Below are 23,081 nucleotides of genomic sequence, written 5' to 3'. Positions count from 1 at the left end.
AAGTCTTTTATCCTTGCATGTATGAATCAACGAAAACACGCGGTCAGCTGCTGCGATCATGACACTGGCTTTTAGCATTTTTCGCTTCAAACAGCATTTAGCTATCATGCTTTCCAATGATTTTGTGGCAGTGGACTACGCCCGCCCCAAGCGCGGCGTGATAAATCGTACCGGGCTTGTTCAATCAAGCCATCACGAGCACTCTGCCACGTTCACTCCCCGCCACCGCAGGAGCGATCAAACGATAAACACGCATTGACGTTATCGCTGCGCAGCATCTTGGCACGCTGCTAAGGAATGCGCTGTGGATAAGACGACCAAAATGGAGTGGCGTGCGCCATCGACATGCAAGCGAAAACGCTTGCGATTTCTGCTGCTGCGACACAGAAACCTTGTTTTGAGCTGCCGCAGTGGCTTGAGCGGTGAGAGAGACGCAGTCCCAACAAGTTGGAAATTTTTTGCTAGTCGCTGAGATCGCTCAATCGTTTGCATGTGTGAAAGCTGGCCTTAACGCTTTTTTTTTTTTCTTCAAATTCTCAGGTGCAAAAGTGGAGGGTGGGTTCATTATGGGAGTGGGTTGATTACGTGACAAATATGGTATCATTTTTTCGCATCGTAAGTGCCATCACAAGCCAATTTCTATATATCGAATTATTGATATATCGAACTATTTCGCATCCCCTTCGAGTTCGATATATCCGGGTTTGAATGTACCGTAAAAACCCGCGTATAATACGAGTTTTTTTTCCAACTTTCAGCGTTCCAAATTTCCGCCTCGTATTATTTGCGGATCCCAACCAAAATGTCGAAGTTTTGCGAGAAGTTTTGGTTTTGTTGTAGCCGCGTGGCTACGGCTTGGCTTTGTTATCGATGTGCGGCTACGGCTTGGCTTCGTTGCCCTAACGTGGCCGCACCCTGCAGTGGCCACGACGTCGAGGTGTCGTCTCTTCGTTGTTGAGTCGTCGAGTGCGCACAGCATCAGCGCATGTGCTCTCGTGCAAACCACGGTTCGCGAAAAAGTGCACGCTTTTTTCTTTAAGTGAACGAGCAAGATGCCAGGGTCTCGGAAACAGTACTCGGCTGCTTTTAAGAGAAAGGTGATTTTAGTTGCTGAAAACATCGGCAACAGTGCGGCCGGGAGGCAGTTTGGCGTCACCGAGGGAAGCATTCGCGGATGGCAACGACAGAAAGAAGCCCTTTTCGCGTGCAAGAGAATGCGAAGAAGCTTTCGCGGGCCAAAGAATGGCGCATTCCCGGAAATTGAACTCGCTCTGACGGAGTTCGTACGAGAACAGCGAGCATCGCATCTAGCTGTGAGCGTAGAGCTTATGCAGGCAAAAGCTAGGGAGCTTGCAAGGGAAAAGGGAATTCCGAGCTCCGCCTTCAAAGCAAGCAAGCACTGGATACATCGCTATATGTGCCGTGCTGGATTCTCGCTACGCCGGCGAACCTCGATTTCACAAAAGCTGCCCGAATCCTTCGAAGAGCTGCTGGTGGCTTTTCAGCGCCACGTGATTTCTTTGCGAAAGACCAAAAACTTTCAGCTGGGGCAAATAGGCAATGCTGACCAGACGCCGGTTTACCTGGACATGCCATCGCCCCTCACCGTCCATGAGAAGGGCTCTAAACAAGTTTGTATCCGGTCTACTGGAAACGAGAAGACGCGGGTTACAGTCATGCTATCGTGCACGGCAGACGGCCGCAAGCTCCCGCCCTATGTCATCTTCAAGCGCAAGACAATGCCGAAAGGTGAGGAGCTGCCGAAGAATGTCATCGTGAGATGCCATGAAAAAGGTTGGATGAACGAGGATCTTGTCCTCGACTGGGTGGAGTCAGTGTGGTGCAAACGGCCCGGTGCACTGTTGTCCTTTCCATCCATCCTCGTGCTGGACGCGTTTCGTTGCCATTTGGCCGACTCGGTGAAGAGGCTGCTAAGCGACTGCCGCACAGAACTTGTTGTGATTCCGGGTGGAATGACCTCACAACTTCAGCCTCTCGACGTTTGTGCCAACAAACCCTTCAAGGACGCAGTCAAGCGATGCTACGCGGAATGGATGCGGTCAGGTGAGCCTGCAGTGACGCCGGCCGGGCGGCTGAAGCGAGCATCGCCAGCCACGCTGCGCAAATGGATTGTGGACGCGTGGGCAAGCATCCCAGAGGAGCTTGTGCGCCGTTCGTTTAAGAAGTGCGGCATCTCAAACGCCCTCGATGGCACAGAAGATGAGTACCTGTGGGATGATTTGTCCGACAAAGAAATTTCCGAGGAAAGCGCTGCTGAAGATGAAAGTGATTGAAGTGTGAGGTCCGATTTCAATAAATGTCTTGTTTTTTCTCTCTCGTATTATATGCGGTAAAAACTTTTTTTTTCCATTTCGGGTCTCCAGAATTTCACCTCGTATTATATTCGGGTTCGTATTATACGCGGGTTTTTACGGTATGAGCAGCACACACACATGGTACAATGTAGGATGCGGATGCCTAAACATCTCAGATGTTCACACTGGTCAACATTTCTCCCCCATCCAATTTAATGAGCCCCAATTCACTCTGTGCTCTGTGCATTCTACTTCATCTGCTCTGTGCAGACAACAACGGGTCAACCCTTATTCCGCTCTGTATAACTCACAGAGTGCCTGTGTGCGACCAAGTGATGGCAGCTCTGATGTGCCTAGCTTTTATTCCAGAACAAGCCATTCCTTCTAGTTTAAAGGCAGCCCAGAATTTCTTCCTCTATGCTGAAAGGAGACAGAATAATTGTACTAGCTGGCCAGCCTGCCATTCCTGAAAGCCAATTTCGTTAAAAGATATTGCTAGATGTCATTTTATCAATATCCCTCAAGTCCTGCAAAATCTTCCCTGCTACATCAAAGCATCAAATACGCATCTCCTTTTACGCTGTGACATGTTTTCACGACAAATTAGAGCCGCTCTAGTATATGCTTCAAATATATAATGCACTAAATGTACGGTTTGTGCCGGTTCAACAACAGGCCCAAATTGACTGCTCAGTAGGGGTGTGCGAATACAGTAAAATCTCATTACAAAAAACATGGTTACAAGAGACACTTGAAAATGATTTGGTTGGTTTTCCTATATTTGCCATGTTAGCAACATTGCATACAAAAGACATGGTTATAACTAGAGGTTGGCACAAGTGCTCAATCCAGGGGCATGATGTGAGACAGTGGGATCGTTGGTTTAAGCACAGCGGTTAAGGGTTTTGAGGCATTGTTCATGGCCTCACGAATGGGGAAACAATGGCAGCCGTGCTTCCCGACCCTCATAAACATATCAAGCATCCGAGGAGGGGCGCCTGCGGCAAGGCAGGCACTTCGAGGGCAAAGGACGGACCAGAGCATTGCAGCGCAAGTGTTTCCAGGAAATCACGAAGACCAAAGCACACCAGTTCCTTGCCACGTGACACTTCTTAGACACAAGCCGAGACAAGCGTGTTGGCTTTTCAAGTGTTTTGGTTTATGCAAATATTTGATCGTAATAAATTACATTTCAGTTACTCCTTTGTCTAACGTGTGTATTTGTTTTACATATGCGTTTTCTTATAACGCTGATTTTCACAATAGCAATATAATTTTCCTCCAGGAGCTTAGCTGCATATGTGACCAACTGTACATTAAATAAAAGTGCATATAACAACATGCAAAAAAACAAAAGCGAAAATGAACACTACCTTACATTTAGCTATCAACTGATGCCTCTTATCTCACCGAAAAAAGCCGATATTTCTTGAGCAGAAAATAATGTTCACCGAAAAAAAACTGGTTATGTTGGCATATAAACACCTAAAAACATCAGCCGAATCTCTGAACATAAAAGCCGGAAACCCCAACCCTTAGCTATAACATACACTCTGTTAGGACAACTTTTGCAGGTCCCTAGAGCAATTTCTTCACTATTTAAGAGAGACACACAACCCAGGTACGCTCATGCAGTGCTTGTATGTGCGACAGTTTAGATTTCCTTATCTAAATTCTGTTCTATATCAGTGTATTGTTTTGTTGCAATATGTCAGGAACTGAGAAGGAGTGCCTCCTCTTGATTGGGAAGTCAAATGTCTTCATTGTTTCAGTCACACAGAATGGGATACCAGTGGCTAAAACTATGGGGGCATTTTGACTGTACGTGCTCGGAGCTGACGCTGCCTTCGCGAAAGTGTTCAGAGGCCATCCTGGCTTTCTTTTGTGTCAGTTATTCACAAAGTATTCAAAAATTAGTCGACATTTTGCGAGGATGTTCAAACAGTTTCGAATAACTTTCAGCTTCCACAATTTGATTCGTTTAACAAATCAAATATCAGGACATTCGATTTGATATTTAAAAATTTCGAACACTCGCACAGCCCTACTGCCCAGGAAAAAATTGAAAAGAGGGGGGGGTGTACTTAAGCTCCGCTTTTAAGGGTAAAACAACTGTGTTGTTGCACAGAGTGTCACAGAGAGCTATCACCTAATCACATATTAGATCCAAGTGGAATGTACCATAAGGGGAAAGTTACACACACACGAAACAATTGTTCTGGAGTACATGGGCATTCTTTCCATCTCCATCACAATAGGCATGAGCACTGCAGTGAGTGAGGGAGAAAGAGAGGGGTTCCACTCACTGAGGTGCCTCTTCATGCGGGGGCAGCGGTACTTCTTGAATTGGGCCACAGCACTGCTCAGCAGGGGAACAACCAGGCCCTGTACAAATAAGGAGTTGCCTCCATCAGTGCCATAGGGAAAAAGGCCAGATATCAAACAGCCCCAATGGGCCCAATAACTGGTGGTCAACAACAGTAGTAAATGGGATTCTGAGCAGAGGCCACAGAAGAAAGTTAAGTGGGTTGAGAAGATTAGAGACTTTAAGGTGGTGCAAGTGGATCCACTTCAAGGTGGTCAAAATGGAGTAGTAGCTGACAGCTTTTTTTTTTTTCGGACTTGGCAGGAACTGGGCAATAGTCAGAATAATTGAACAGTACGAAAAATCCGTCAACTTGAAAAAAATATCACTTTTCTGTGAGAAATTAGCTTTACAATCATGAATTTTGCTTCTCTCCATGTTTCGTTTATATGCCGATAGCAGGGAGTTATAGCAAAGCGCGATCTGCTACTGTGATCGGCTTACACGCGCCGCCCGTATGCACACGCTCGCATGATTCGATATGGCGGGTACAACCGCCAGTGCGCGCGCGCTGGCTGTTGCAGACGTGGCAGATGAGCGCACCGCTGGCAAGCATGCAACTTGCTCAAGGCAATCACCGTGTGCCCAGTGGCTCCCTGCAGAAGCGGATCATGCTAAGCTGATATCTTGGCCAGTCAATGCTTTCGCCATGTCCATGCCACTTCACGACATACTGCGATGCAGTCAATCGTGCCGCAAACGAATGGACGTGCCAAGCGAAGCAATAACATTGTTTCAATGATTAACAACGATAGCCAAGATAAAACTCGCGGGAATAAAGCAAACGGAACGAGAACCCCCATGAATCACGAATGCACCAGACCCACCCCCCCAACGGGTAGTGAACGGCGCCGGAGCGAGGGCGGTACCGACGTTCAATTTTCAATCCGATTGCAAGCTCTTTGTAGGCTGACGCGATGAAAAGGTTGAGCATTCGCTTATTGCTACTACCTCAAATGGCAACGATGAACAAAGAGCCAAGCTAGTTCATCTGAATTACTGCTTCGCCTAACTTTCTCACAGCCACGCAAAACCGCTTGTTTGCGAAAACGATGTCCACTCGCGTCTAAGTGACGCCGAAAAAAATGATCTTCACAGTATTGCTCGCACCAAACTTGGTCCGAAAAATTGGACTATTGAACACTATAGGATTCGAGATATCGGCTGTGAAAATGTACACGCTCCTATAGGCTGCGTGACACTTCCTGAATAAAGTTTGAAATATTGCGCAAGTCAGAGTACTCTGTCCCGACAACAAAACTTCAAATAAAAAAGATTTGTAGAGCATGGCTTGAACCTAGTGATAGAGCGAAGGCTGTGATTGCACCATCTTTTTCTATCTGTGGATTTTTTCAAACTGCTACTGCGCATGCGCAACAGCAGCTTGTGCCATGCATTCGACCTTGGCTTTACGTGGCATAGTGAAGCTCTCTTCAAAAATTTCAAATTGAGATATAATACTTTCAGCAACACGCATCTTTTCCAGCCAAACATGGCCACAAAAACAAATCAGTGCCTAGTCGGAGCAGAAATCGGCAAGAGTTCAGCATCTTTTTGAGAGAGACCCCTTCAATTACAGAAGGAAGACGCACACCCCTTTCAGCAACTGTACAAGATCTTGCATATTTGATGTCCGGGTTTAACAAAAAAATCCTATGCAAAATGTACTGCCCTATTTGAGCTGAAATAATGTTCAAAAAAGTAGCAAAATATGGTCTACGTTATTTGATAAGTGATTCAACATCGGTACTTGCCTAGATTTTCCGGAATCGACGAAAAACTGCTCTCGGCGGCGTGCACAATTTTCACAGAAGCGAGTCGAGAAGCTGCTTTGACATGTTGCTCCATCTGTCGAGTGGCAAGGCAAATAACGTAGACCACATTTTTCTACTTTGTAAACATTATTTCAGCTCAAATAGGGCAGTAGATTTTGCATAAAAATTTTTTAAAACTTGAGCCCCAAATATGCAAGACCCTGTACTAGTATACACTGTCACCAAAGGCACGAGCACATGAGGCAGGCACGTGAGGGTGTGAGCCCTAGGCCTTGGAGCAAAGTAGGGCAACTGCTCAGAGCCAGCAAAGGTGTGCCCATGTATACTTTTGCATGTTAGCCAATGTTGTTATTGTCTGTAAGGCTGCATGTCCAAACGACTAAGAGTGGTGCAAAAATGATCATCCCCAGTCTCTTCTTCACAGGACGTTACCAGAAAGCCATACATAGCAGCTTGATCCACACTGACCACTGGGTCCCTTGAAATTACTCAAGGGGAAAAGTGGTGCCGCTGTCTTCGTGAATTGCTCAAAAAGCACCCGTGGGAATGCTGAAAGATGCAGTTCGTACTTAACATTGGGCCAAGAACATGGATTCTGCTGTACAATTATGTCTGCGTGCTCTCGAATGCTCTGTGCATGTCTCTGCGTGGGCTGTGACTGCTGTTATAAATAGGAATTCGAGTACCTTCTGTGGAGGTAAGGATGGCTGTAAAACAAGGCTGTTTATGGAAAAAAAAAAGCATTTTTGGACCCAATAATCTGCCTTATGGTAAGTATAAAAAACTGAACCTTTGGACTCCATGGAACATGAAATGTTGGGTCAGGAATGTAAAGAATGTACGCATGAATGTACGCAACTCTTCAATAAGGCGCAAAATGTATCGTGCAAATCTCAATAATCAACATCCATAAAATTGGCCAGTTATGGTATATTTACTTCACTGCAGCTAACAATTTAATAACCCCGCTCCTTGTTTCCACAAGGCTTGCTTGTATGCATATCAGCCAGATCTTCACTTGATAGCTAAAAGGCGAGTGTCAGGCATTTCGCTTGCTGCCTGCAGTTACAGAGAATCTGGTACATGCTGCAACATGAGTGCAAATGTGAGGCTCTACTGACCAAAGGGCTGCTGGAGCAAACACTGGTAGCCTACCTCTCCCAGAGCCTCGTCTACCTGCAGTCGCCTCACAGATGACTGACAAATACTCGAAAAGCCCTACTCAAAGCCCACGGCCAACATGCATTTCTAATGTTGATGAGGCACAGTTGGCACTTTCTTCCATCACGGTGCCCCACTGATGAATGGGACCAGTCTCTGCGTGAAGAGCAAGACTCCAGGGCATGGGCTCTCAAATCAAACTGTGTTCCGTGGAGCCTTTAGGCTCCTTGACTATAAGTGTCTAAGGTCCCCGAGAACCCAAACCCATGCATTCCACAACTACCCCCCCCCCCCCCCCCCCCCCCCCCTTCCCTATGCCTGTCTAGCCATGGTACTAAACTATCTTACTGTACTTTTTGAACTGACAAATTTTTCAAGGGGTTCTGCATGCATCTGCATGCTCTTTATTGCCTGTGCAGTTTGGGAGTGCGGAACGAAGGCAGAGATACTCTAAAGCGCCATGTTAAAGCTGTTGGAGATTGAAAACTCCCGTTTTAAGGTGACAGGACAGGATATATTTAAACCTGAGCCAATAAATTTTTTGAAGCACGAAACAGGAAACTCTTAGGTGGGCTTAGATTCAAGAATCTATAAGCATATTTTATATTACATGATAACACATAGAAACTGAAAAAATGGCAGAACTGTCAGTCTTACCCATAGCCAGTGGGAGTACTTAAGAGGACGGTTGTGATTTCATGCTGCGGGAATTTCACGGGTCATGGAGCTATGATCCACCACGTGACTTGGTAGCTTGCATGTCGTATATGAACGCCGCTTGGATGCCACTGAGGAGTAGGAGTGAGGCTTTTGGCAAATAAATGTTTGAGTTTTACAGTTCCTGCCATTTTCTGTTTTTCTCATTTTCCCACAGTCTAACATTCAAGTTAAGTTCTTTTCCCCTGGCATTCAACATTCGGGTCTTAAATTAGAATCAAGTTCGCCTTAGATACAAATAAATAGAGTAAGCATAAGTATATCATGCACGAGACCCACAGAAGAACCACTATGAAAAATATTTTTGTGCATCAAAGCAAAGAACTTGCATTTACAAGGTCACCAGCATGACTCTTTTCATCAATAAATTGTCTATTGTCCAGTTGACTGTCACAGCAGAGTACAGCACCGTGGCATATAACGTAGTGTTTGTGGAGTCAATGGCTGTGGAGAAATAGATGACAAACCGAGTGGTCCACTTGTGTCTTCTCTCTGTACTGGAGAGCCTGGATTCCAAGGTCCTCCGTCTGTGGGTCCAAGGCATCAGCCCGGCCTGCAACAACCAGGGGACATAGCAGGGAGGTCCAAAACATGACCAAAGAACTTCGATTCAGAAGTCTCGAAATTGAAAAGTAATGTGTGAAAACACAGAGCACCACAAAAATGAGACGGAGAAATAGCATTAAAAAAAAAAAAAAACAGCTTTTCTTTGATATCAGCTTTGTGACTTCTGTGCACACGGCTTCATTCAGCCGTCTCCTTTCTGATAATGCTCGGCATCAGGACTGCAAACCTTGCCTTTCTTTTTTCCTGGCTTCCATATGCCAAGTGAAACAGCACTACTAAGTTTTGAATTGCACTCAGCAAAGTCGCCTGCGCACTTCTGATGCGGACCCAGTGGTGGATGCAACAAAGAACAGGTGGCCCAACCTCCAAAATTAATTTGACTATATTTAGTTTCAGTTTCGCTTTTGTCACACAATGGCAGCTATCAGCCATCATCGCTTACAAGTGGAACATGGCATGTGGCAAGGGAAAGTGAGCGTTTTGCAGAAAACGACTAAGTTCAAAATTTTTCAGACCGTTTTTTTGGCTTCCAGTCCACTAGGCCTGAAAAATCAACTGGCAACTACATTTAACTTTCTCTTTTAAAAGCTTGAATATCCACACACCACTACAATATGACATCATGAAATGGACGGCAGAACATTTTTTGATTATCCCTCTGACAAGGTCATTGAAAATTTCAATGCAGTTGAACCTTGATATAACGAAGTCCTACCTGAAGCCGAAAATTTCGCTCAATTGCAAATTTTGTTACGCTTAGGTTCCCATGTTTCAGCTGCCCAAATAAAGTAACAGGTTCTTGGAACGCTACTAGTAGATGGGAACTTGAAATTAAGAATTCGGGAAATAAGTAAGAAACTCTAGCAATAATAGTGCTCACAAGGGCACCGAATGCTTTTTTATATATCAGGAGCATAATGAGTGATAGCAAACGGACAACACATGCTCATCACTTTTCTCCCTGTATGCAGAGCCAGAGCAGAGCTTAGTACTCAAAGCCACGTCGCCAGATGTCACCACTGATATTATTATCATCATCATCCAATGTCTGAAAACAGAGCTAGCGCCTAGATCAGCCAATTTGGGGACTACGCTATAGTGAACTAGATAATAGATTAGTACATAGTATGTTCGCATCGCCCACATCGGCGCGGTTACCTTGGAGGCGGAAATCTTTAAATCAGGCCTCGCATACGCATATCTTATTCACCTTTCACTTTTGACGCCGAGAACATGAAAAACATAAACACTAGTCCTTAGCACGTCCCTCTGTTTTGCGCCGTCGCAGTCCACAGTGTATTTCTTGGCAGCGTGCTAAGATATTGGAAAGTGAGACTTGGCGTTGGCGTCAGTGGTGGGGGGAAGAGGTTGGGGGGAACGAACATCGCAGAGTGCCAGTGGCCTTGGAGTGCCTGCAGTGGCTTGCTGAGCTCGTTCGGTTGCGCAAGACTGGTTTTCTGTACATTCGCTTTATCACCCAGCGGCTGGGGTGGGCGCCCTCCCCTACCACAAAATCATTGCAACTTGTGACAGTAGCAAGCGTCTTTTGAAGCAAACGATGCTATAAGCCGGCCTTATGATCGTGGATAACCGCATAATTTCTTTGATAATTGATGGCTGGAAGGATGGACGACTCGCGTAAAAAAAAAAATCTCAACTTTCCCCACGTATTGCACCTTCCCCTCAAACTCGCATCGATTTTTCTTTAAAAAGAAAGTGGGTTCATTACGCAAGCAAATACGGTATTTCCGGTTAGCGCTTTGTCGTTCCAACTAGCCAGTGACGTCATGGCATGACGAGTGCTATAACTCCCACACCACGGGTTTGTATGGACATGTCAGAGGGCCCCTGTCATCATTTTGTTTTGCTCGCCAAATTCCAGACTGCTGACAAAATTGGCATGTAAAACGGCAAATGTAGAATGCAGACGTGTCTTGGCTAAAGTTTTAATTCTCATCCTATTGTCAAAGTGGCTGCTGGTACATGCATGCAATGCACGAGAACATTTTCGAAAGTGCGACATAAAATTACTTCGTTAAATTGTGAAAAACAATTGCTCGATTTTCAATGAGGCAGATATTGAGAAATTGAAAAACATCCGTTACATTGCAAATTTCGTTGCACTGAGGTTCGTTATATTGAGGTACAACTTTATAACTTCAGCCACAGCACATGAAAGTTAAGAGATTATCAAACCAGGCACCAAGCAGAAATATACCTTGTGCCTTGGCATGCCATGGCCTCTGCCCATAGAACTCAAGGCATTCCTCTCCGTCGAGCATGTTCACTTCAGGGGGAGACATCACATCCTGGAAAGAATGCCACAACACAAAGTGGACGTTAAACCACAAAGGAAACAAAATACAGTCAAACCCAGATATATCGAACTCTAAGGGAATTGCAAAATATTTCGATAATTGGATATACAAAAATTGGCTTGAGACACCACTTGCGATCGTGAAATATAATACTGTATTTGTTGCGTAATCAACCCACTTGCATAATGAACCCACCCCACTTTTGCCCCCAAGAATTTGAAAAAAAAAAAAAAAAAAAAAAAAAGAAGAAGAGAAGCATTAAGGCCAGCTCACTCACATGCAAGTGATTGAGCGATCTCAGTGGCATCGACAGAGCGCAAAAATTTCCAACTGGTTGGAAAAAAAAAAAAAAAAATTCGGTGGCACTGCCCACCGTTTTGACCGCCACATCCACAGCTCATTCATGGCAGCGCACCAAGATGCAGCGCACCGATAACGTCAAGACGTGTTTATCTTTTGACTATACTTTTCATAGATCCTGCTGTGGCAGGCAGCGAACTTGGCAGAGTGCCCGCATGATAGCTTGATTGCACAAGCCTGGTTCGATTTATCGCGCCGAGCTTGGGGCAGGCGTAGTCCACTGCTGCAAAATCATTGGCAAGCGCGATAGTTGCAAATGCTGTTAGAAGCGAACAATGCTAAAAGCCGGTGTCATGATCGCGGCTGACCGCATGCTTTCGTTGATTCATAGATGCAAGAATGTACGACTCTTGCAAAAAAATGAAAAAATAATAATCTGCTGCTTCTTAATGTCTGCAGCCGCCATAGCTTACGCTGCACCACACATTCAGCACGACAAGTAAGGACAACTCTCGCAAAAGAAAAAAAAAGAGAGAGGAAACAGAAAGATAAAGCTCAGCAGAAGAGTGGGCATACCCTTGCGCTTCGCTCTATCGCGTTTTTGCCCTTTCCCGAACACCACAACTGCATTGGTTTCCTCTCGTTCCTTCACGCATATAGCTTGCAAACGTCACGTGCTGGCGAGTGGCTAACATGGCGATCACCGTAGATGCACACACCTTTGGAGAAAGGGCGCGGCGCTGCCCTAAACCAGCCCACCAGCTGTCGCAGAACTGTGCCCTCTCATTCCTTCCGTGATGCCTTGAAAACATCACGCGGTAAACGGCCGAGGGTGATGAGATAGTCTGTGGGGAAGGCGCACCGTCCAATGCGTGGTGCGGAGTTCGATATACCGAACGACCGGTGAAATCGAGTTCAATATATACGATGCAGATACTTTTACATGGGATTTTCAAGGAGATATTCCGTGAGTTCAATATAACCAAAATTCGAATTATCCGGGTTCGACCGTATTCGGGATCACAGGCACAAAAAGAACCACTGCTAGCAACTCCCTGAATAAGATTTCCCATAACACATTACAATAAAACTGCTATCTGCAACACAAAAACAGCAGGTAGATATAGTTAAATTAATTGAATGGGTAAAACTGCACGAAAAAGATGGGACTAAGAAACACACAGGCACAATTAAATTGCCCCACAAAAAACTCTGTGTCTTGGAACTAAGTGCGAAAGTGATCTGCTCGCAAATGTCTCGTTTCAAGGCTTTTGGCATAAATTGTGTTCCTATCTCTATGCTGCAGCTGCTACGCATGTTACATGCTGCTATTGCCAGGCTGGTAAATAAGTTGGCCCCGTAACCTGAAAGTGCATGCCATCGAAGAGTAGGCCCCATGGTCCTAACACAAAGCTATCATTCAAGAATGTGTGTTGTAATGAGGACAGTCTAGTGTTGCCACAGGTAGACCAGCATGCAGTACTCTAGGGCTTGCATCCAGTCCTCGCTCAATCCTGAGACACTGACCATTCCTTAGTATGGCTTCCACTGTGGGCACAGAAGTGGGCCTGTGCAATTAATAGTGGTTTTCTGGTTTGAAACGAACACGTTTCTAAAAATTACTGCTCCTTCCACGCAAAAAGAATATTCAACTCCATGCATTTTTTCCTACACTCAAGGTCGTTAATGAAAAAAGGAAAGCGTGCACCGGAACTTGGTCACTCATTGAAGTTGTGTCAATCCGTTGCAAAAAAGACGGCCATTCGAAACCAGGGAAGCTGATTACACAACGCAATAAGCCGACATATTAGCGGGAAGTGGGACCTAACTGGGACCTCCAGTTATCGAATTTGACTGCTGTTGGGCAGCTGCTGCTTTCAAGTGGTGACTCCATGGGCAATCACTAGACGTACACGCAACATCCTTGTGCCCCTTGTGCTGTCTTACATCAGGTGTCAAGAAACCAGCACCTGTCTTCGTGTCCATTGAGCTAGCTTCCTCTCCTAATCATACCATCGCACTTGATTAGCTAACATTTTGCAGAGGGAAGTGGCTGAAACATAACAGTTAGCTTACCCCACGGAATTCAACAGAGCCTAGAGTATTACAGCTAGTGCATGTCACCATGCCAGCTTCAGCATGTGCGCGGTGTGGGTCACAAAGGAACAGACACCTGGTAGATACAGATCTTAGCCCTGAGCTCGCGCCTGCTCCTGTATGCTGCACAGATCCGCTCTAACATATGTGCGGGCACACAAATGTGCGGTGTGTATGCATGTTCATGGAACCAGGGTAGCTGAGGCAATGGTTGAGCATGCGCTGCTATGTCATCTGTGGTGCCACAGCAGCAAGCACTCTGAAAACGTTTTTTGTTTGAAACGAACATGCCGAGTTAACAACCAACAAACATTCAAATTGAATATGTGAACATTTGACCAATTATTCAAAGCTATTGAATATTTGCACAGGCCTACATTAAGAGTTTGAATTTTACAAATAAAGTTCATTTTTATTTCGTTCTTTAATCTTGGTTATCACAAATTGCAGATGCGGCCACTGTTTCACTATTTACAATAAGACCAGTTCAATTTGACCACCATTATATCGAAAATCTGAAGAGTTCATGCTTCCTGTGGCATTGGACATTCGATTTTAACAGAACTGGACCCATACCGGTTAATTTAGAATGGCTCCTGATTGGAGGCCATGTCAAAGCATGTTTGGCATAGCAGTTGGCAATTACCCAGGTATCCCTGCTGAAGCCTCAACTGCATGATGCAGTGCCATCAATGCACCTGCTAACATGTGCCCTCTGTAGGCCTGGCATGGTTCACCATGTCATTTTCTTTTCCGAGTTTCGCATCAGACTACGGTGATTGCAGTCCAGCCGAACAATGATCTGCCAGGCATAGTTTTGTGCAGTTTCCAATGCTGGTTAGCATGATTCTCCTGGAGCAGATTTTCAATTTTGACGGCAAACTAGGTTTTCACCCTGTCACCCTCTATAAAACATGCCAGCCAGATGCCACAAACAGTTCAAAAACTGGAAATCTGTAAGCTTTGCTAGGAGTAGATGAATATCCAGCTGAAAAATAACGCTTTTATCAATTTGCCAATGCTGTAACTAGAACAACAAACTTTAAAATCGACTTCAGCACATAAAACATTAGTTCCTTGATAATTTGGCTTCACTGATTTTAACTGCCGCGAGAATGAAGTGGTGACCACTGCTTTCAAACAGCACTGGAAAAATAAATCTGCAGGTTGATTCGTTAAATTTTTACACCTAAGAGAAGAGACAGTATAGCATATTTGGTACGGCCTGAACGTAGGTGTCTGGGATCAGATTGCAAAACTTTAATAGGGGGTAGTTCTGGGCAGCACTGTGATGAGAGCCAAGAGAGCGGAATGGAGCAGATATTCAGCCTCTCCACCAACCAGAAAAAGAAGCAAAAAAAAGAAAGAAAAAAAAATGAAGAAAAAGAAGCAGATAAGCAGTCCCACGAAACATGCAGTTATGGTGCGGCGTTTGGGCACTAGCAGAGTTCCTGCAATAAGTAAGGTTTCTTTCGCATGATATGGGTGGTGGAAGAGCCATCTGGAAATATTTCGCATGTAACATCGCTCAGCTTTCGTAACACTTTGAAGGGGCCGAAGTACTGCTTCAGCAGTTTCTCAGAAAGTCCGCGACATTGAATCGGAGTCCACACTCGCATCCTTTTGCTTGGTTCGAACTGGAGTACTCGGTGATTTAACACCAGGCATCTCGAGCTTGCTGGTTCCAAATGCGCACTCCCGCACGCTCTCATGCTTCTTCTGCATGCTGAATGCCTCTACGACCCCTTCCGAGGTAATGATTGCCATGGGACAACATGTCTTCAAGCATTGGGGACTGTCATTTGCACGGTTTCTTGTTGTGCCGTGTTGTATGCGAATCTAACATACAGCATGATGTCATCCCAAAACCGATGTTCAACATCCATATGTACAGACATCATGTTGGTGAGAGTTTTGAAATGAATATTTTTTATTAGTTTTGGGTTTTCAAATCAATGCATTTAAATGCATTGTAAATTATTTTGCCAAAAGTATGCAATAAGATATTTTTCAAGTTATGCACAATGCTTAAGGTTAATACAGTCGAACCCGGATATACTGAATTCGAAGAGGATCGCAAAATAGTTTGATATACCGATAATTCGATACACAGAAATCTTGAGATGCCACTTGCAATCGTGAAAAAAGATGTTGTATTTGTCGCGTAATCAACCCACTCGCATAATGAACCCACCCTCCACTTTTGCCACCGAGAATTTGAAAAATAAAAAGCGCTAGTCAGTGGCGCGCCATTCCGTTTCGACCGTCGCATCCACACCTTGTTTACTGGCAGTGCGCCAAGATGCTGCGAAGTGATAATGCCACAACCTGTTTACCTTTCGACTGTACTTTTAATGTTAGCTCCTGTGGTGATGGGGATTTAACTTGGCAGAGTGCCCATGATGGCTTGAGTGCACAAGCCTGGCTCGATCCATCACGACGCATTTGGGGCGGGCGGAGTCTACTGCCACAAAATCATTGGAAAGCGTGTTAGCTGCAAATGCCATTTGAAGCGAACAATGTTAAAAGCCAGTGTTATGATCACAGCTGACCGCGTCCTTTCATTGATTCATAGATGCAACGATGGATGACTCTCGCAAAAAAAAAATAAAATAACCTGCTGCTTCTTAATGTCCGCAGCCACAACACTATGCCGCACGTTCAGCACGACACAAGACGCGCATCGTACGTTCGTGAAGGTACGATGTTGTGTCTGCCATGAGCTGAGCTGGCTTGTTGGCGCATGAGTAGTGTGTGCTGCTGCAAACAAAGACTGGGAAAAAAGAGAGGAAGGGGAGACAGAAAAAATGGGCACATGCTTGCACTTCGCTCTATCGCATTTTCCCTCTGTCGAACACCACGGCTGCATTGCCTGCGTCTTCCCCAGAGCGGCCATTGCCAAACCGGTTCCCTCTCGTTCCTTCCAAACATGGCTCTACATGGCTTGCAAACGTCGCATGCTGGCGTGCGGCAAATGATCACCGCAGATGCACGTGCCTTTGGGGAAAGGGCGCGGGGCTGAACTGTTCTCTCTCATTCCTTCCGTGCGTGACTTGAAAACGCCACACAGTAAACAGCTGAGGGTGATGCGATTGTCTTTGGAAAAGGCACACCTCCCGGTGCATGGTGTGGAGTTTATATATCAAACGACCGGTAAAACTGGAGTTCAGTATACGACGCAGCTTTCCTATACCTTTACATGGAATTTTTAAGGGGTTATTCGATAAGTTCGATATAACCAAAATTCGAATTATTCGAGTTCGAATGCATTATTTAGATCTATGAAAGAGCATTAAACTAACTAGTATAGTTCGGTATCTGTCACCTTAGGATTGTTCAAACATAGCATTTGTAAAATTGTTTTTTTTTTTCAGACATCCCAGATTGCGTGCTTTTCTCGTGGTCTCGAAAGAGTTAATCTTGGTATATTCCTATATTAATTAACCATTACAGGGAGCTCTATAAAATAACCGCTTCTTGTTTGGAAGCTCGTGCAGTGTCTCAAAAGAGAGCCCTTTTGCTTTTGCTTACCAACAGCAGTGACAAAAAAATTGAAGAACCAAGCCACACAAAAGCATACAACTCCTCTCTCACACATGATGGCTCCACGCAAAGCCCTCATAAGGGGTGTGCACACATTCAGGAGTGTGGCGCATGTACTGCATCTTTTTGCATGACCTCTTGCTTGTGGCAATCTGCAGCCAGCGTTGGAGAAGGAAGGACAGAGGGTCGCTCAAATTAATCTTTATTTAGCATTCTTCCACAGTGTACAAAAGAAATTCCAAGACAAGAACAAAAAAGCTGCTACAAGCAGTTTGACGAGGTTCTTGCCCCTTTGTCATTCGGCAGTGCAGATTTTTATGTACAAGGTAAACATAGAAATACTTCCATATTTCAGCACACATAACATGACCTCACCCTGCACAGTCGGGTGGCCTGTTCCTTGCGAGCCAGAGCGTGGTTGGCCGCCTGCTGGTAGTAGAAGCCCGGGTGTTGGGTCTGGATCGCCGTCAGCCCAAAGCTCACTGCCTCCTCAAACAGGTCCCCAAAGTGGCTAAATCTGCACAAACACACATCAGTTAACTACCTTCTCAAGTTCACCAGTTACAGCGATAATCACAAACTGATCCGCTCAAAAATCCCACACAGTTTGTTGTTTTCTCATTTAAAAATCCAAATAGCATCAGACGATAGCACCCCCATAGTTGGTGAGCTTGGCAAATTTTGTCTCTGGCCTCCTTGACCACCAGCAAAGGGGAATGCCACAGTGGTTCTCCACCATAAGCAATGTCTCAGAGCTAAGTGAAGCCTGTAACCTGAAGACATTCCAGCGTGCCATACAGAAAGATTTGCCTCATGGTTAGTCATCGTAGAATAGTTTGGAAGACAGCTTAAAGTTTCCTATACCATGCGAATCCAAACCTTGCAAGCTTCAAATCTCTTGCATTCCTCTCTCCCACTCTCCCACCCCTGCAGCGAATTACCATATTTATTCCGATGTAACATGACCATGACTGTAATGAGAGGGTCATTTTGGCAAGTGTAAAGCAAGAGAAAAAAAAGGGGGAAAAAAACTAAATGCAAGGAATGGTGAAACAATATGCAAACACAAAAACTATGGCAGAAGTTGGGAAGAAGAAGATCCCCTTTAGACCTCAGCTCCGCACACTCACTGCTTCATGAGGCGGCTTCTGAAGGAGTGCATTTGCTTTCCTCGCTCTTCGATTACCTTTCTTTGCCCTAGGAACCTTCTTTCACTGCTCTAGATGTGGTGATGCTAAAAACTAGAGCACCTGCTTTGCTCATTATCACGAAATGCTGGTCATTCATCTGCATGAGAATGTAAGAGATGAAAATAAATGACGGACCCTGTACAGAGTCAAATCCAATGCAGGAGAACCTTCAATGCCAAAGCTAAATGAACCATAATTATCTGTAAGAAGGTACAGAAAAAATATAGCAGGCGTAAGCAGTGCTAGTGCACCTGCTTCTCATTTGAATAACTAATGCAAATTGGTTGTAATTTATTTCTGCATCTTCTCCTCCAGTACAATAATGCGCGTTCAAGCACTGAAGGCATTGTACCATTGTAAATAAAATAATGCCTGCATAGCATGCCACAATGTTTATTAACTGTTCTCAGTGGTTGGTTGGGGAGTCAAGTGGTGCGCCTGTCTTTTTCGAGAGCACCACTCGAAGCAGGCAACCTAGCATGAATGAGAGGCAAAGGAAAAGAAAGAGACACCCTGAGCAACACGTACTGCTTGGACATCCAGGCGCTGTGCTCGAAGGCAAGGCGGGGGTTGCCTACCCGGTCCTTGAAGATGTCCACGTGTCGCCGGAACTGGTGGATGGCATCCAGCGGAATGTTCTGCATGAACGCCAGCTGGCAAAGCTGCGTGTACAGAAGAACAGGCGCATTTTACTATGGTGCTTGACCATAACCGCAGAATAAAACTAAAGTGCCATAATAAACAGGAACTTTTGGGCAGTTACAAACCACAAATGGCAGCAATGAGCAAATGTGTTAGTGGAGAGAAACACCAACTGTAAACAAGCCAACCCCTTCAGGCGACTAAAGGCTTTAAGCAACATTACATCAGTTACATAGTTTATTTTCTTTATTCATCACAGTACCCACAACACCATTATCTGGCATTACAGTGGGGGGGGGGGGGGGGGGGTAAAGAGAAAAAAAAAGGGTGACCTGTGCAGATGGAAAACAACAACAAAAGATATTTGATTAGATACAACACAATAACATGATTCATAAAGTTTCGGAAGAAAGACATTTTGAAGAGATCAGTTCTGAACTTATACTCTTTTACCTTGAACCTCGAATGATTTATCTTTTGTAACGACACATAATTGGGGTTAAATATGCATTTAGTCTAGTCAATGCCTGTTCTGGTATGAAAATTATTTTACAAATTTTTTAGATGATGAATTTTCCTCCGTTTCTGTAGTGTGTTCCAACCTAAGGTTTCCTTCGCACTCCTCCTCTGAAGCCAATGATCCCCTGACAGCTTGGTGGCAACACTTGCAGCACTGGGGCTCAAATTAATTCCATCACCTCCGGTGCATGCCCTCCCAAAACTGCACTTTTGAAACCACATTAATTTGGTGTGATGGCACTCCAAGACCCACCTCTGGGCCCAGAGTACCAGCAGCACTGATATGGAAAAACGAACAAGTGCCAGGGAAGGATAGAAGGAAAGCAGAGCTAGCCAAGTCTGGATCTGTGGTGCCCCCTGTGTTTGACAGTGTGAACTAGCACTCGCATGCCAGTTGCAATCCCTCTGGACTCGTGGAGTGCTCAGTGTAGGGCAGCAAACTAAACAGTCACTAAACTGTTACTAAACAGTAAACTAAATAGGGCCACAAAAGCCTTAGCACAGCAGAGAGGATCACACATCAAACAGCTATCACAAAATATCGGCACAGCTTCGGTAACAATCAGACTTTTTTTTTTTTTTATACACCAAAAGCTGTTAGGTGTTCATTCCTGAATTTCATGTTGCCATAGTGGCAGCAGATGGCACAAGTGGAGGGTAGTTGTCACGGGTAACACACGAATGAGGAAAGACCTTGGAAGGAGGAGGGTATAACAAGATCCTAAGAGTACACAATGGAAATGCGCAGCCAGGGAAACCACACAGAGGGTAGTTACTAAGGAAGGAAGAGGATTTGGGGAGAGAGGGAAATGTACACGATTGTAAGTCGACTCGAATGGAAGTGAAGCCCCGAATCGCATGTCATGTCCCGGGGGAAAAAAAAACGAAAAAAAAAAAAAAAAAAAAAAAAAAAAAAAAAAAAAAAACGAAACATACCAGTGGATGCTTTTGACAACAAAAATTTATTGCTTGGCTGTAGTACTCATCTGTTTCAAATTATGCATTTCGGTTATATACTGTTATGGACGAGCAAGAAAGAAGTTGCGGGCAGTGGCGCGGGCAGGAACGCTTGTGCTAGGCCCACTAACATTTTCATTAAACGTCACCTCACAGTCATCAAACAACTCCTCTCTGTCCTCTGTTCTCCTGTTTTCATTGGCTTGCCGCTTCGTAACAATATGTTGCAAGCTTGGCATCAAGCTCTGGATAGCATACCAAATGAATCACTTGGAAGCCTCTTTGCTCGGCATCATAGTTGAAAATTTAGTCTCGCTGCCACCGCCACACCCGCATAACCCATTTAGAAGCTTCGAACTTGCGGCCCACAGGAAGTTGTTTCTTCAGCATAAATGATAGCCGCCTCCTTAAGCACTGTATGGAACAAGCGCCAATTGCTTTTTGGACTGGAGAGCTCATGACGAAGTATGAGACCGGTCTAAAGTCAAAAATGCTGTGAACGTGCAAACTCAACGAATGATCAGATTGGTGTCGACTCTTCCATCAACTATCGACACTCCCTGGAAGTGCCGCCGTGTCACGTGACCCGACGCGACTGGCGTGCAAAAAGCGAGCATCGCCATGATTAGAATCAATTAGAATAGTGGCTCTTCCGTAAACTATCGACACTCATGCAGGTGCAGTTCGTGATGCGCAGTATAAATAAATAAAAAAAAAATTCTTCCTGAGAAGCACACACAGTAACTGAATGTTCGACTTAAAGCCGCAGAGCAAACAGATTTGCCGAAGCCTCCCTGATGTGTTTTTTATCTTGCTCTGATTAACAGTGCCATGCTTTGCATTTGATTGTAAGTCGACACCCCAACTTCAGATTTTCAAATTTAAAAAAAGGGGCGACTTGCAATCGTGTAAATACGGTGCAACAGTGCAATGGCAGACACAGGAACCACCCAAAGAGTAGCTGTTGTCATGGAAGGGAGAGGGAGACTACTGCGAGACTGAAGGAATGTAACACGGTCCAATGCAATGGCTGCAGAGCTGGTGCCATACACCTAGAATGACTGCCTGACGAATGGGAATGACACTTGATCCCATAAATGATGGGCACCGTTACTTGAGCACATTCAGAAGCCAAGTACACAGTGCATGCACTAACTTATTCCATGTTTTGTATACTCATGGTCGTATGATGTGCCTTCCCTTAGACCCACACGAGCTGGCTTGGAAAGATCATTCTTCAGACTGCAGCCTGGACCTTGATTCACTGATTTAACTCACTGAGAGCCATTCTCAAAAGAAATTCGTGTTCTTTCATATTCATGGGCAGGCTGAATCACTTGAGTCCGCTTGAATTGAGACCATTGCAAATTTTGAGTGACTTGCACACAGTCAGCCACTTGGGAACCATGAACGTAGAGCGAGCGTTACTCACGGGCATGAGCTCAAGTGAGCTTCAGTGGGCAGAACCAGAAGCAAGCCTGCTCATAAAGGAGCAAGAAAGAGGAAACATCAACACCAGCTCACACTGTTCACACATTTCCTTTCTTTTTAGCACAAAACCAGACCCAATCAGTAATGTAAAAATTGTCCACACTAAACTGCATTCGGGACTGTTCTATCGACAACTAAGCCAAACTAAGTAAGTAAGCACAAGAACAGGTAAAACCAAATGCCTGTGCTTTCCAAACAGTTTAGCACACAAGGCAAAAAATGAATGCAACAGGAAGTTTAACGTCAAAGTTGGCAAACTCACTACAGCTCTACAAATGGCAAGGTCTCACCTTGTAGTTGAGAATGCCGGCAACAGTCTTCACTTCAAGAATGTTGGCATCCGTGGTCTTCAGTTCCAGCAGGTCAACATACGCCTGCTTGTAGTGGCTGCACACAAAACACAACATAGCAAGTGAACAAAACTGCTCCCTGGAATAGTGCATGCTAAAAGTTGCGAACAATAATGTTAACATAACCAACAAAATGTTTCCAAAACAGCATACTGGTGGCAAAACAAACTTTCAGAAGTTCCCACACAGGAGAAGCTACACGCAGAGGGACTCAAAGTGAGTCCCAAATGTGCACTGGTGACACAATCAAAGTGTTTGCCCGTTGGCATGCTGACAAAGTCCATGCAACACTGAGGGGGAAGTTGAGGGACACGCTAACAAAAGATACTGAAAAAAAAGTAAAACTATTCTCACCAGCAGAATTGGGGGAGGAGGGCAATATGCAAGCAGGTTTAACATGCGAGTAGATGGGTATATGAGCCTGCTAGGTTTTCCCAAATACATGCCACATGAATGCAATTGTCAAAGCAGCCTTTTGGAGAAGGAAGATACTCATTGCAAATGCACAACATATACTGCACTGTGCAAGAAGCGATCTGAACACTGAGAGCATGAAACTAGCTCATTTTGTCCTTCTAGAAAATGGCATCAGTCTAGTTTTTTTTTTTTTTTACTGTCGCATCTTACTCACTGTGCCCCACAGTGGCAGCTATTTCTGAATTTGCTCTCAGCACTGCGAAGAATAGGAAGAAAATATCCTGTGTTACACACAGGGTTACATATGTCAAAACCAACGCCTTCAAAAGGTAGTCTGCATGGAACAATAATTTCGCT

The 23,081-nt window shown here is 44.9% G+C and overlaps 1 protein-coding gene across 2 annotated transcripts in view; it reads right to left on the bottom strand.

Annotated features, from left to right (window-relative positions):
* gry (trafficking protein particle complex subunit 11 gry) overlaps nucleotides 1-23,081 on the bottom strand; it is a 128,821-nt gene that overhangs the window by 79,613 nt on the left and 26,127 nt on the right. For both annotated transcript variants that reach the window (XM_084597496.1, XM_084597497.1), the window contains exons 7-12: nucleotides 22,248-22,344; nucleotides 18,877-19,010; nucleotides 17,534-17,675; nucleotides 11,119-11,209; nucleotides 8,801-8,886; nucleotides 4,622-4,700 (exon numbers count right to left, since the gene is read on the bottom strand). In XM_084597496.1, coding sequence (XP_084453622.1) covers nucleotides 4,622-4,700; nucleotides 8,801-8,886; nucleotides 11,119-11,209; nucleotides 17,534-17,675; nucleotides 18,877-19,010; nucleotides 22,248-22,344 — 629 coding nt within the window. The remainder of the gene's footprint in view (nucleotides 1-4,621; nucleotides 4,701-8,800; nucleotides 8,887-11,118; nucleotides 11,210-17,533; nucleotides 17,676-18,876; nucleotides 19,011-22,247; nucleotides 22,345-23,081) is intronic.

This window comes from Amblyomma maculatum, chromosome 3 (assembly GCF_055883805.1).
Source record: "Amblyomma maculatum isolate TAMU_Amacu chromosome 3, ASM5588380v1, whole genome shotgun sequence".
Taxonomy (NCBI): domain Eukaryota; kingdom Metazoa; phylum Arthropoda; class Arachnida; order Ixodida; family Ixodidae; genus Amblyomma; species Amblyomma maculatum.
The sequence above is the reverse complement of the archived record's forward strand: the minus strand, read 5'-3'. Positions and strand labels throughout refer to the sequence as shown.